The 14,008-nt window shown below is 41.7% G+C and overlaps 1 protein-coding gene across 1 annotated transcript in view; it reads right to left on the bottom strand.

Moving 5' to 3' along the window:
• Positions 1-1,638: 1,638 nt before the first annotated feature.
• COL4A4 (collagen type IV alpha 4 chain) overlaps positions 1,639-14,008 on the bottom strand; it is a 61,518-nt gene continuing 49,148 nt past the window's right edge. Inside the window, exons 38-47 of the mRNA XM_058031107.1 lie at positions 13,516-13,644; positions 11,609-11,716; positions 10,954-11,109; positions 10,234-10,332; positions 9,919-9,927; positions 8,365-8,496; positions 6,247-6,363; positions 5,345-5,533; positions 3,285-3,571; positions 1,639-2,684 (exon numbers count right to left, since the gene is read on the bottom strand). Coding sequence (XP_057887090.1) covers positions 2,421-2,684; positions 3,285-3,571; positions 5,345-5,533; positions 6,247-6,363; positions 8,365-8,496; positions 9,919-9,927; positions 10,234-10,332; positions 10,954-11,109; positions 11,609-11,716; positions 13,516-13,644 — 1,490 coding nt within the window. The 3' untranslated portion in view covers positions 1,639-2,420. The remainder of the gene's footprint in view (positions 2,685-3,284; positions 3,572-5,344; positions 5,534-6,246; positions 6,364-8,364; positions 8,497-9,918; positions 9,928-10,233; positions 10,333-10,953; positions 11,110-11,608; positions 11,717-13,515; positions 13,645-14,008) is intronic.

The raw sequence follows: 14,008 nt of genomic DNA, 5'->3' as shown, positions 1-14,008 counted from the left end.
GAAAGAGCAAAATGGTAAAATGCTGTGAAATAGCCTATTTAAATTATTGGTGAGGCTTTTTGCTGATGTCTTAAAGATTTTTTGGTGCCTTTGTTCAAGTTAGGTGAACACAGATGCAATTCTAAAAACCCTTTTTATTCCTTTGTTCTCACCTTGTCCCTATGACCCAGTTTGCAGTAACAAGGTATATAGGATTTTGATTGTTGCTTACTTCAATGAAGTTTATAGCAAAAGCCCCACTTTGCTTTCCAGGAAAGCCCCAGCCCCTCTCCAGAGTTTGTCACAAGAAAAGAAGCAGCAGGTGAGTGAGAGGAGCACTGCCAGGTGAGGCTCATAAACCGAACCTCAGTGTGGAATCAGCTGAATCCACTCAGGAAGTGGAGCCATCACCTGAGCCACTGGTGTTTGTCCCTGTGCCTGTGGGCAGCAGCTGCAGCTCCCTGCCCCGTGGGGTTTTACCTGAGGCCTTTTAGGAAGCACAGCTTGCACACCTTGGAGAAGGGGTGGCCTAAGCACTGGTGCTCCTCTCCACTCACTGCTTTCCTCCTGCAGGAAGCTCCTGAGCTGCTCAGCACCTCACAGAGCCACAACTGGGGGGTTTATGTCAGACTGGAGAGCTGCGCTGCCCCGCTTTTGTAGGATGCAGCCTGAATCGGGAAGGGATGGAATTCCTACAGGTCAGTGCCAGGGATTGGTCCCTGCACCAGTGTCAGATCTGCTGGGTGCATTCGGGATCACCCGGGAGAGACCTGAGGTGTGCCCTGTCCCAGCAGGCACAGGACCAGAGGGAAATGTTCCCTGGCACAGGTGGGAATGGCACATGCCCCAGGAGAGCTCCTGGCCCTTGCCCAGGTGAAAGGGCAGAGTCAGTTGACCACCATGTAAGCACAGCACACTAGAGAGCACATTTGGTTGGTTGTGTCAGGAGGAAGTTGCACAGTCAGATGGATTTACACTCGACTGGACTTATCCTCTGGCTGTTTTGTTTTCTTCTGGCTGAGTTTGGAATGTCTGTCTTTCCTGCTCTTTGAGTTTGTGTATCCAGCTTTTAAATTGGCTGATCAGCCCGTTGTACTCGTGATGGCTTCAGAGGGAGTTTACTTTGAATTAGGACCCTTGGATGAGGATTCAGTTTCCTTGAAAATCCTTTTGCTGGGGGCACCTCAGTGAACACAAATTGAAAAGTGCTGGAAAAAGCATTTCATTCCATTCTATTAAAATGTAGCTTATTTAAGTGGTAAAAGGGGCATTTGTGGCCCTTCTGCACATGATGGATTCTCCACTTGTAATCTGTGTTTTCAGATGTTTCCCCACGATATAGAACCATTGAATAGTTCTGGTTTTACAGATGAATGGAGGAGGTACAAATGTGTTTTCATTTTTTCAAAAGGTGATTAGTGCTTTAGGATATGAACATTTTTACAATCAGTGCTTTAAAAATAAAAAGGATCTTCAGAGCTGTCATTCCATAAGGATCTTAATGGCGATGGTTCTTTTTTTCCTGGTGTATTTACAAACAAAGAAGCAAAGAATTAATGCAGTTTATTGTCCTAACACTTCTTATATTCATCACTCAGATAAGTTCACCCATTTTATTCCCATGTCACTGTTTCTTTTCAATTAATACTAGAAATTGCTTTGTTTCTTCAGAAACTTGGATTAGAGTTTAATAATTTAATGTAACTGCTCTTAGAAATTAATTGTAAATATAAATACAGGTTTTTAAGGATTTGTTATCACAGTTAATTTTATTTTCTTACATAATCTCCTGTTAAATGGATTTTCAGCTTTTTGTTGCTTATGAAAGCCCAATTAACAGTTCTTTCAGTCTGGTTCAGTACTGCAGTGGGAAAAGACTTTGATCTTCATTGTTTTTATTATTAGATTATTTTTTAACAATTACATTTTTCCCTTCCCTCAGAAACAGCAAGTGCAAAGTTTCTTTAGCTTGGGAAATTCAGCTACAGGGCTTTGACATCTATATGTTTGCACATTTCTATTGGTATGGACAAATATTTATAATATGCCATGTAAATGCACATATTCTTCCTGCTGTAAATACCATTTGTGACAGGAAATCCATTCTCTTGCACAACAGGTATGGTGTGCTTGGTCTTCCCAGATTGCCTAAATCCTCCAAGCTCACCTTGTTCCCTGTGCTTTACAGCAGTGGACTCCAGTGGGACAGAGTTTTGTCTTTTCTGAATAATTTTACATGAGATTTTACTGCCTGTGGATGTGTGTACATGGGCAGATGAGGCTCAGCACATCCCTCATCTGTGTCTTATTTTTCCATTCCAACAAAGAACAGTGCTCCACACTTTGACACAGATTGAAACACGAGCTGCTGTTTAAACCTTTGCACTTTGCTCATCCTCCCCTAAGCCTCTCTCTGTAGCTGCCTGCTTTTGCTTTGCTTCTTAGCCATGCTTCAGGCATACCTGGCATCTACTGATTTTTTTCCTCTGCTCTTGTCCTTCTTTAAGAGTCCCTGACAGGGGGGCTGATGCAAACTGCAGCTCAGGCATCACGGTGGTGAGCCAGAAACTGTATTCATTAGCGAAGAACTGACACGTTCCCCGCTGGCCCTGGCACTCGATGAATGGTGCTGATCTGAAGTCTTCCAGGCAGCTTCCGGGGGACATAAGGGACTGTCCACCACCCTGGTCACCAGATCCAGTGTGCTGGAAAGAACAAAGAGACAACTTGGTAACTGTGAATGAAAAATAGGTAAATGACATTCATCTGTCTTTTTCCCTACTTGCTTTTAACTGTGCTGTTTTTTTGTAATCTGATACTGGGAGTAAGATTCTCTTGCTGGAGGAAATTTTAATTTGGTCTGTAATAAATTAATCTCAAAGTCTAGAGCCAGCTCACTTAACTTTCAGGTATTTATCAAACTGAAGGAAGGAGTAGTCTGGTTGATTCAGAATGATGCCATTATACAAACGTAACTTGAGGATGGCATTAAAAAGACTGGAGCTCTAATTCTGAAAATTGTGTCTTTGTACATGAAAATCCCACTGTTTATTATTATGCAAGGAGGCAAAACCTTTGTTATTTTAAGAAATGTGTATCTTAAGTCTTTAAGTACAGTATATGTAGCTACAGCCAGGTTCTGCAATTTGGAATGGACCTTTGTCCTGTTTCTTGTGAATTTTCCTCTTCAATGTTTGCTAGACACTGAATAATTTACTTTTCAGAGTTAAAAATCCTCGAACCTTTAGAATACAAAAGCTGGCTGAAAGAACCATATCTATATACTGATGCACCCACTTTCTTACCATCAGAAACGAGTATCCTATCCAGAGGCTCCTCCAGCTGGGCGGGCAGGGGGGAATGGACTGGTCCTGGCTGTGCAGTGCCACGGCCTGTGCAGGGGCCTCGCACACGGCGCATCGGCTGATGTAGGGCTGGATCTCCTCCTCGGACAGCGGCGCCGTGGGCAGCGGGGCCGCGCTGGCCAGCCAGTAGGACTTGTCATTGCGGCTGGCGTAGTAACACACCTGGTTGATGTTGCAGTAGGCAAAGGGCATGGTACTGAACACAGGCAGGCAGGACCCTGCCAGACCTGGAAATTACAGTGAGGGATGCCAATTATTTCACTTTCTAGGTCAGTTGAAAATTGTATTCTGGCCAATATTGCTACAAAAATATGTATTTTAGCAAGATTTATGTAATGCACAGGTGTTAAACCTCCCAAGCCCTTTACCAAGATGTCTACATGAAAAACAGAGACCTATTACCAGTATGTATCTTCCTTTGACCAGTAATATTTAATTGTGTCAATCTGATATTTAAACATGATGTTGTAGTTTGTCACCATGAGAAACAGTTATGATAACAAATTTCCTAGCTGTGCCAACACTGAAAAATAAATTAGGCAAGAGGTGGTGGCTGGTTTAAAAGGAGATCAGCTATTTACAAACTCATTAGGAGCAGTGAGAAACCAAGTGACAATGCTGATAAATAGAAACATTTTTGTGAAGTATGACAAGCCACTGCTAGCAGTCCATTAAGCTGAAATCCCAGCAGCTATCCTACTGCCTTCTAGAAAGGCTTCACAGACTCCCAAAGTGAAATAAAAGGATTGACAGATTTTGCAGAGCCAATCCTGTAAAATTCCCATCAGGCAGACATCAGTGGGAACCAATAAGTGACCAGTGCATACTTCTGTGGTGAACTTCTTCCAGAACTGAATTTAGAAGAGTTTCATGGTAGCCTATTGAGTTAGCAATAATCACTGCACAAAGTTCTGCCTTGAACTTGGTGTGTGAAGTGTTATTGCTGTAATGCCTCCAAACCCAAACACTTTCATTAAAGGCATGTGACATTTCTGTACAGAAGCCAGTTTTGTTTATCACTGATAATATTACATTCCAGTACTAATGAAGGATCTGGAGCAACCTGAGTAGGAAAAATGCCTGCAAAATCACAGAGGATTTTGTTTGAATCTTATTTTCACTGCTGTTATGAGGCATTCTGTTAGCAAGTGGCTCTCCTGGGAAATGCCAAACACACAATAGTGAAAACATTCTAAAACATCACTGCTATTCTAAAAATAGTTCTTTTTATTGCTCTTTTAAACACTTCTTTTTTTGTTCAGCTTATTAGGTCCTTGATCTTTCCTCCTCAGAGACTTCTCTGACTCTTGTATAACAAGTCAACAAGAATTTAGGAAACTTTTCCTGTGCAAATTGCCACCAATCAGTTCCTCAGGCTGCAAGTCAGGCAGCTTATTTATACATCTAATTTTAGTCAGAATTGTATAAGACAGGGAAGAAGTGACCCAAGGCACCAAAAGCAGCTGTCTCTGGAAGGAATTTGGCTTTGGCTTTTCCAAAAAATATTAGCTTCTGACTCTGAAAAGCAAAGGATTCTGCTGGGCACATGATGCATAATTTACTTGTAAAGCTTACTTATACTGCCCAACTGTATTTACCCAACTTAACCAGCTCTTTCCCAAGCTGTGTTTACAGTAAAAAAGGAGCAGATCCTCCGGGGAGTTATTTCAGAGTGGCCAAATAAGATTTCTGACCTAGGAAAATCTCTCCAGTGACTTCAAAGGCAGCCTAAAATGAGGTGGGATAAGCGAAATAAACCCCTCATCTCTCCAAGTCAAAATTACTTAGAAACACTTTTGCATTCAATTGCAGAGCAGCAGAAAGCCATTTTAAATGGGCGACAATAGGGCAAGATAACCAAATTCATTATAATCAGTATAAATTAGTGTAGAAAATAAGTAGCTGACAGTTTTATAGCTTGCTCCATGTGACTTGTCTTTCCTTGTGTAGATAACACCGTATTATTCCTTAGCTGGAGAGCAATTATGTACAATACATACCAAGATCTTGATTATGGGCTTTCTCTTGTCCCTCCAGGTACAGCAGACTATAGCCAGTCCATAACTTTGGCATCCCCTGTGGGCAGAGTGGTTCTCTGTCTGACTGACTGTGAAGGACGAGCAAGAATCCACTTGCAGATCTAATCTGGGGGCCTGGTTGTCCTGGGACACCAGTCTGGCCAGGTGGACCTTAGAGAAAGGTAAAAGAAATTTACTTGTATAAAATACAAAGTTCATACCTGCTGTGTGTAAATGTTCAATAAGTTCCCAACTGAATATAATACAACTTCAAGGCTGTCATGGGCAATAAAGATACAAGCAGACTTCTGAAATTCTTTTTCTGGGAGAGAAATTAACTAGATTGCCACTGAATGCTTGGCATTTGGCTTTTCTATTGTGCCTCTGTCTTGTGCTGTATAGATTAGGAAATGAAGTGGGCAATGATTTCCCAGACTTACTCGCTAGGATGAACAGAAGGTTTGGACTGAATTTGAATCTTTGCAGTAACAGTCAATGCCCCTTGCTCACATATGTATTAAACCCTTAATTTATTAGAGAGCAGTCACAGGTAAAATACAACTTTAATTACTGCCAGACAGTTGCCCCATTAGCTCTGGCTCAGAGGTGCATGCCTATTGATATATTCTGTGTGAGCATGGGTGCTTAATTGCCTTTCTGCTTAGCAATGGATGCTGAGATAAATTTTCTTCCAACGGGTCTTGTTATGAAATCATTCACAAGTGTCACTGCCAATGCTTGAACTGAGAAGGGGCAAGAGGTGTCATGGAATCTCAGGCTAGAGGTGGATGTATCCGTGTGGGAACCGGGGGAGCAGAGAGAAAACTGAGTCCGTGCATCATCTCACCCATCTCCCCCCACACCGAAGTCATGCTCGTTCTTACCTTGTGGCCCAGCATATCCTTGCTCTCCTCGGCTCCCTTGGTCACCTGGTGGTCCAGGTGCCCCAGGTAACCCATCTTTACCTGGCAGGCCATATGATCCTTCTTCACCTTTTATGCCTAGATAAACACAAAGTATGTGCTTTTCCTGCATAGGGCTGCATTTAAGGTTCTGCTTGTCCAAACACAAAGGGCCAGTCAGCAAAATGGACACCAGGACAGGGAGGTGCAGAACTGCTTCTGCTGGGAATTCTCTTCACCACTTATTCACCCTGTGACCACAGCAGTAGCTCAGAAGTATGAGTTAGGAACAGCAGCTCCTGATAAGGTTTTCCATCCTCTCTAGAGATCTTGCGTGATTTACAGTAGAAATCAAAGCACTCCCCAACAAACATTATCATGCAAGCCTTGTGCAGACCTGCCATGAGGATCTGCACCATGGAATGAGCTGTAACTCCTCCTGAGGCAAGCCAAGCTGTCAGCTTGGAGAACCCCATTCAGCAAAGTCTTAGAACACATAGTAAACTCCCTTTGAAGTAATGGATGTATTGGAGTACTTAGAGAACAGAGAGGGACTGCAGAACTGGACATTTTTAGGCTCCTGATGGCCTCTCTTTTTTGTATTTCTCACATGTCCATGCACTTTATACATTGGAGGGAAGGTGTGGTGTGACAGTAAATGATGCATCTCGTGTAGTGTGCAGATAATGATGGGCCTGTTCACTGGCTACCCAAAACAATCTGAATTGAACAAAGCAACACTTATCAGGTATTGTTGCCCTTAGAAGTGGTTTTCCCCTTTTGATAAAAACCAGTTTTCAGATTGAGGGTGTTTCTCTAGCACCCACCACAGTTGTTTCTCAGTAATGATGTTTCATTCCTTGCAGACTTTGTTATTTAACCTGCAGCTGAGTAATTCAAGGTTGTGTCACAGCATTCAAACTTCCCCTTGTTACTTTTTACTAAGAAAGTCTGAACCAATAAAAAAAACCAAAAAACAGCTTTTCTAGGTTGGTTGCTGAGTTCTTCTTCCAAAGCTTAAGCCCATTGAGGGATTTTAATAAAATCCATTGCTTTTGCCAATAAAACTTAGTTTGCCTTCCAAGCCAGGAAAAAATTGGATTCTCCCATCTTAATGAAGGAAAAAGCATTACTATTTCTTTATTTCTTTCATAAAACCAGTGTAAATATGTGTATCACTGTATCACCTGGTTTTAAAAAAACTCTTAATGATGTATATAATGGAAACACAGCTGTGTAACCCCAGAAACTCCTTTTAGCTGACAAATCAACTAAGATAGCTAAAACTAGAGAATTAACTGAAAACTGCATTGTTTCCTTTCATGCTGCCGGAAGTCTCCTGGGAGACAATCACAGGGGTTTTTCTCTGGACCCAGAGCAGCCAACACAACAAACTTTGGTTTCCCAAGTAGGAAATACCTAAAACCACACAAGGGATTCCACCATTAAACTGAAGACACTGCAATACAGCCTATGCTGTGTTTCTGTGAAGGTGGCCTCTCTTTTGGGATCACCAGTACCAGCATCACCCTTGTTTTCTTTTTATCTGTCAGAAGAACATTTCCGTCTTTCATCACTTCCTTTTTAAGATCTCTTTGGTCAGTTTCCTTTGGTGGTAACTTTTTCATGTTCTAAAGACCTCTATTGTAGCCACTTCTCTGACTTCAGTGTCCTCTTAGGACTTTGGTTAGCAGAGCTTTGGGATTCACTTTTGCTAGATTTTAAAGCAAAAGTACATTTTAAGCATCCTCCAAATAGGTCTAAGCCAGAGGGCTGGTTTGAGGCATTGCTTTATAACTTGGTGGGGAAAAAGGAAAAATACTTAAAGAACTTTTTTCTCAACAGTGTCTTATGCTTTTGCCCTGCCTGGCCTAGGAAATGGCAATGCAGTTCAGGCAGGTTCAAACAGCCTGGTTCAGCTACATTTATCCATCATCCTCAGCATTCACCAGCCCATTATGTACTTCTGGAGACTGTCAGTAAGTGTTTAAGGATAAGAGAGAGGGTAAAACACAGAGAAGTAACTAACATTCTGACCCTTTTCAACTTGTTGTCTAAATGGCTGAGAAGAACATCCAAGCTTTCAAAACATGAGCTTACCTTGGGGTCCAGGGTGGCCTATTGGCCCTGGTAATCCTGCAGAGCCATCCTCTCCTCTTTGCCCTGCTTCCCCAGGAGGCCCTGGGATGGTAGGGCATGAATCATCCACTTTCCCTGGCTCACCAGGGTCACCTGGAATGTGTAATGGGAAAGTGAATTGCCAGACTGGCTAATAGTTCCTGAGCAAAAAGTTAATGTAAATGTTAACTGATTTGGTTTTTCAAGAGTATGCTTTAAGTATTTTAAAATATTGAATAACTGAGTCCTGCTGTTTTAATTTTGCTCTTAGTCTTTTAGCACAGTATTAACAGTGTGGCAAGCCAGTGTTAGCAAGTGTATGTTAGCTGGTCTGTGATCTTTGCCCAGGTGGACAAGAAGGTCAGTGGCATTCTGCCCTGTGGCCAACAGGACCAGGCAGTGACTGCTCCCCTGTGCTCAGCACTGGTGAGGCTGCTCTTCAATTTGTATTCAGGTTTGGGCTTCTCACTACCAGAAAGACACTGAGGTGTTGGAGTGTGTCCAGAGAGAGGCAGTGGAGCTGGGAAGGGTCTGGAGCACAAATCTGGTGAGGAGCAGCTGAGGGAACTGGGGGTGTTTAGTCTGGAGGAAGGTCAGGAGAGACCTTACTGCTGTATCACAGTTACTTGAAAGGAGTTTGTAGAGAGTCTCTTCTCCCAAGTAATAGGAGGAAATGGCCTTAAGTTTCATCAAGGGAGACTTATATTGGGTATTAGGAAATATGTCCTCATGGGAAGGGCTGTCAAGCCCTGGAACAGGCTGCCCAGGGAAGTGGTGGTGTCACCAACCCTGGAGGCAATTGAAAAGATGTGTAGATGTGGCCTTGGCAGTGCTGGGTTAATGGTGGGATTTGATATGTTGAAGGTTTATTCCAACTTAAACAATTCAATGATTCTACATTTCACATATTTGGTATAAAACTTCTTAATGTGCCCCAAACTGATTTGAGTTAAAGCCTAAAGTCCACCTAACCAGCTTCAGTGCAAACACCTTAGCACATGGAAGATTTTGCAGTATTTTACCTATTTTGTTTTTGCAAAACCATCAATAGGCAGGCCAAAAAGGCTAGCACATAACAGCCATTTGAAGTGGTTATAATACATAATAATAAAAAAGAATAGTCACATTTTATATATTGAAAGTTACTGGCACCTTTTGCCTGTTTGCATTTTGGATCAACATTTAGTCAGATGGAAAGTTCAGTGTTTGTAGTAATCCAGAGTTAGGATTCAAGATTTTGCTACGATTTTGGTTAGAAAGCATTTTGTGTGAAAACCAAAAGAAAAACCCAAATTAGAACTAGAAACAAATGTTTGACAAGTCTAATTGACATCCTAGCACGAGAGTTCTCAACAGAGCATTCTCATGATGTTGGTGCTGTTTATGTGAAATATGAATTAGAGCTATATTCTGCTAGCAGTACCTACTATTCCTAGAAACCACACCAAGGATGCCCTCTAATAAGAGCTGAATGTTTCTATATATAAGGGAGGGAGCTCCCATGAAAAGAACAATAAACAAAAGTCATGAACTTACCTATGAAACCTGAAGGATTTGAAAAATGGAAAGCAGATTGTGGCCATTGAGGTGCAGGTGGAAGCAAGTTTCAGGCATGTAAATTAGAGTAAAGAATGGAATGAGAACTGAAATCACTTACGTGAGGTGACATTAGAAACAAATAGTTCAGAAATTTTTAATCAAATGAGAAATCATTTAAGTTGGCAACTGCAGGGGTCTTTTTTTCTGAGATTGTTTAAATTATTTGCATGCAAGTTAACATTAGTATGATTATATATGAATTGAAGATCACAGTTACAGTTGAATGACACTAAGCAACAGGTTCATAAGTACCTGTGGGACCTCTGGGACCAGGTCTTCCTGGAAAACCTTGGTCTCCTTGTTGTCCTAAAGCACCAGGTGGACCCTGTGGGCCATGGACCCCCAAAGGACCTGGAAATAAAACAGACAAAAATATAATGCAGTCTGGATGCTTGGGAATCCTCAACTCTGCTGTGGCAAAGAAAAAAAATACATATTTCTTCTTCTTTTTCTGTTCTGGATCTAACTTATGACTTTTCTTTTTGTAGAGATTGGAAGTGATTGGTTTAGATGGGATTTCTCTGCAGGGTGTGAAAGAAGCAGAGTATCTAAGAAGTCATAGTGTAGATTTCTGTTTTCAAACTAAAGAATCTGTTGAAAGCTCCAAGCTATTGCTTTGGGGCAGATGAGAGATTGTTAGTTCAAACTCATCTGCATTTTCCATAGTTTCTCAAGACTGCTGAAGAGGGGATCACGGTTTGCTTTTCTGGCAAACTCAAATGTTTTACTGCCTTATTCTCAGAGTGGCAGAAGTGTCTTCCAACAAGCTGTTGTGAAGCAGTGCATGTGAATCTGTCTCTACTCTCACCTTCTACCCCATCGTGTCTGTAGGTAAGCAGGAAGAGCTGTGGAATGTCCAGCCTCCACCCCTTCTGCCCGGCTCCATCTCCAGCGGGCACCCCTGGGCACAAGGCTCAGTCACAGGGGCTGGGAATTAGTGCACACACAACTTAAAAACATCTCTGACCATACCCTTTGGGCCAGCTCTTCCTTGGCTCCCTGGAGGGCCTCTGGCTCCCTGCTGTCCTCGTGGCCCAGGATTACCTGGTGCCCCTCGAACACCACTGTCACCTGGATCTCCTCGCACAAAGATCGTCTCTCCGGGAGGACCAGGATTCCCAGGATCACCTATGGAAAAGAAATTTATTCTTAATGTATGCACAAAGTACAAACATTTAAAAATAGCCATGTTCTGCTGGTGGGGTATTTTTTTTATTTTACTCTAGAGTGTTTTCGTTTTGTTTTTTTTGGAGGAATTTTGTCTAGGATGTAGGACAGCCCTTGCATATTTCTGGGAATACTAGTGTTAGCCTTTGTCCAAGGAAGACAATAACAGGAATAGTTCCCGAAGTTAAATAACTTCTCTGCAAGCAGCAAGTTACTGATACATTCATTGAAACATGGTTTCTCTACATTTATATTTTAAAGCTTTATTACTGTGTTGCTTTATGTGGAGATCTCCATTTTGTCCTTAGTCAGCTACCTACCTAGTGTTCACTGAGGTAGTGATGGGTTTCTTTATTCCCTATGCACTTCTATACATTGTTTCACAGACAGTAACCCTGTTATTCCTAGTATTCGCAGGGGGTTTTTACATTATAAAAATTGATATTTTTAGTTTTAGTACCTCTGATGCCATCTAAACCAGGTAATCCTTGATCACCCGGAGGACCAGGGGAGGCACTATCAGGAGATCTTCCCATAGGTCCAGTGGGTCCAACAGGTCCTCTTCTACCTAAGGGATCACATTAAAAAAAAATAAATCTGAGGTTATTCTTTTTAGATTACAGGCAGAAGTTAGTAAGTAAAAGAATGCTGACATGAGAAGTCATGGAGGTAATGTATGGTCACACTTGTATACCAAACATACCAGTCCCCAGGCTAACAAGGCCATCTTGTCAAAGTGAAAATATTAATTATCTTTTTGAATTTTTAATTCTTCCCATAAAATATGTGTAGCCTGAGGAATACATCATCCCATGTTGGCACATTGCCACAGAGAGCCACATTTTCCTGAACTCCAGCAATGGGAGAAATTATAACAATGTAAGGTGAGTGGGGGCTATGAAATGATTCTGCCTGGGGCAGGAAAAGTATATACAGATTGTTCCTAGCAAAAGGGATTTACACTGATTCCTAAAAATCTCAGTGAACAAGATGAATTTACTAGCCTTAAATGCATTCTTTCCCCCAATCTTTAATGTGGATTTTTCCACAATAAAACATTTATGCCCTTACTTGTGACAGGCAGAGTTCTCTGCACAACACTTTTGAACAGTTGCAGCTTGTTAACATGTGGGTTGCATTCTGTTGCCTTCTCTTTTCTACCAAAAAACAAATCTAGTTTCTTCAGTCTTGCTTTTCACCCCATCCTTCCATTTACTTTCTGGTGAGTTTTCTCCTTTTTGTCAAAGCTGGTCACAACTATCGAAGACCTCGCTTATCCCATGTTAGACAGTGTTAATACTTCTCAGAATTAAACCTGCTCTTTTTTCCTCAACAGCACAGTTCTGTTGACTCCCCTAGTCCACAAACTAGTAACCAAACTAAGAAAAATGATTGTGTCTTCATTTTAGAATAATTCACCTCACCAGATTTTACCTCCTGCTATTTTTCTTCCATATGTTATGTGACTGTGGCAAGGTCTGGCAGTGTAAAGCTGATGTCACTTCTAATCACAGAGCTGCTGAGGCTTGAGTGGGTCTCTGGAGACTTCCTAGACCAGCCCTGCCCTCAAAGCAGGATCAGTTAGAGCAGGTTGCCTCAGGTTCTGTCCAGCTGGGGTTTGAGTATCTCCAATGACAGACCCTTCATAACTTCTCCAGGCAACTTGCTTGCATGTTCAATTCCCTTCACAGGGAAAATAAAACTTTTCCTTACAGTTAAGTAGGATGTTCTGTATGTTAATTTGTGCCCATTCCCTCTTGTCCTCTCACTGGATATCGCTATGAAGGAACTGTCTCCAGGTCCATCCTTTAGGTATTTACTCACATCAATAAACTCCCCCTGGGCCTTCTGTTCTGGAGACAAAGCAATTCCCCCTATCCCTCCAGTCTCTTCACTTTCTCAGTGGCCCTTCCTCAAACACTTGCTTTTTCCCATTTCTGTGCAGTTTGTATACCACCAAGCTCTAAAACAACCACTATAATCTTGTGAAGCAGTTCTATCTTGCAATTACATCAGAACAGTTGATAGATTCACTTTAGTTCTGGGACTGCCAGATCTTCTGCACTCCTTTTCTTCAGGAATTTCTTCCCAGGTGGCAACCCTACTAGCAGTTCCCTGAGTATATTCAAGTCCATAATTTTCTATTTTCATTCTTTCCTATAACATAAACCAGAAACTCTCTGGAGACTCTCAGGAGTCTCTGTATCTCTACAGAAACATCAGCGTGTTACAACAGAAGTGGTTTTAGGGAAAGAATCTTCTGAGTAATGTTTATATTAACCAGAGTAAGTGCCTTTAGAAAAGAAATTAACTATGAGGTTGATTTCTACACTGCAGAGCAGCACTTTGGAGAAAACCTTTTCTTACCTGGAAATCCTGGGAATCCCCTTTCTCCAGGGGGGCCTGGAATAGAAATACCAGGCCATCCAGGATCACCTCTGTCTCCTTTTGGTCCAATTTCTCCTGAGTATCCTGGGGGCCCTGTCTCACTCTGACCTTTATAAGAAAACAATTATGTACATACAGCTTACAGCGAGTACAAATACAGATGTGCAGAACAGAAATACCAGTTGCAGATGTTCTTCCTTGCAAGAGTTGCCTAGTGCTGTTTTTCTGGTTCCCTCTTGGAAGCTGGATAGAGTTTTGTTGAATCTGGCCCTAATTCATCACTTTCAAAGAAATTAATCTTTTTGCTTAAATGCTCTTCTTCAGGGGTTATTTTATATGGTGTCATTATGGTAACTTGAAATGTAAATTGATTGCATGGTTCAAAATTTAATTTTCCATCAGCATATATGTGCAATCTTTAGATAGATTATAAGCATTGTTTTTTAACAGTGCTTCAGAAGCACCATTTGAA

Source organism: Melospiza georgiana, chromosome 10 (genome assembly GCF_028018845.1).
Source record: "Melospiza georgiana isolate bMelGeo1 chromosome 10, bMelGeo1.pri, whole genome shotgun sequence".
Taxonomy (NCBI): Eukaryota; Metazoa; Chordata; class Aves; order Passeriformes; family Passerellidae; genus Melospiza; species Melospiza georgiana.
Note: the sequence above shows the minus strand (reverse complement) of the source record. Positions and strands in the feature narration are given on the sequence as shown.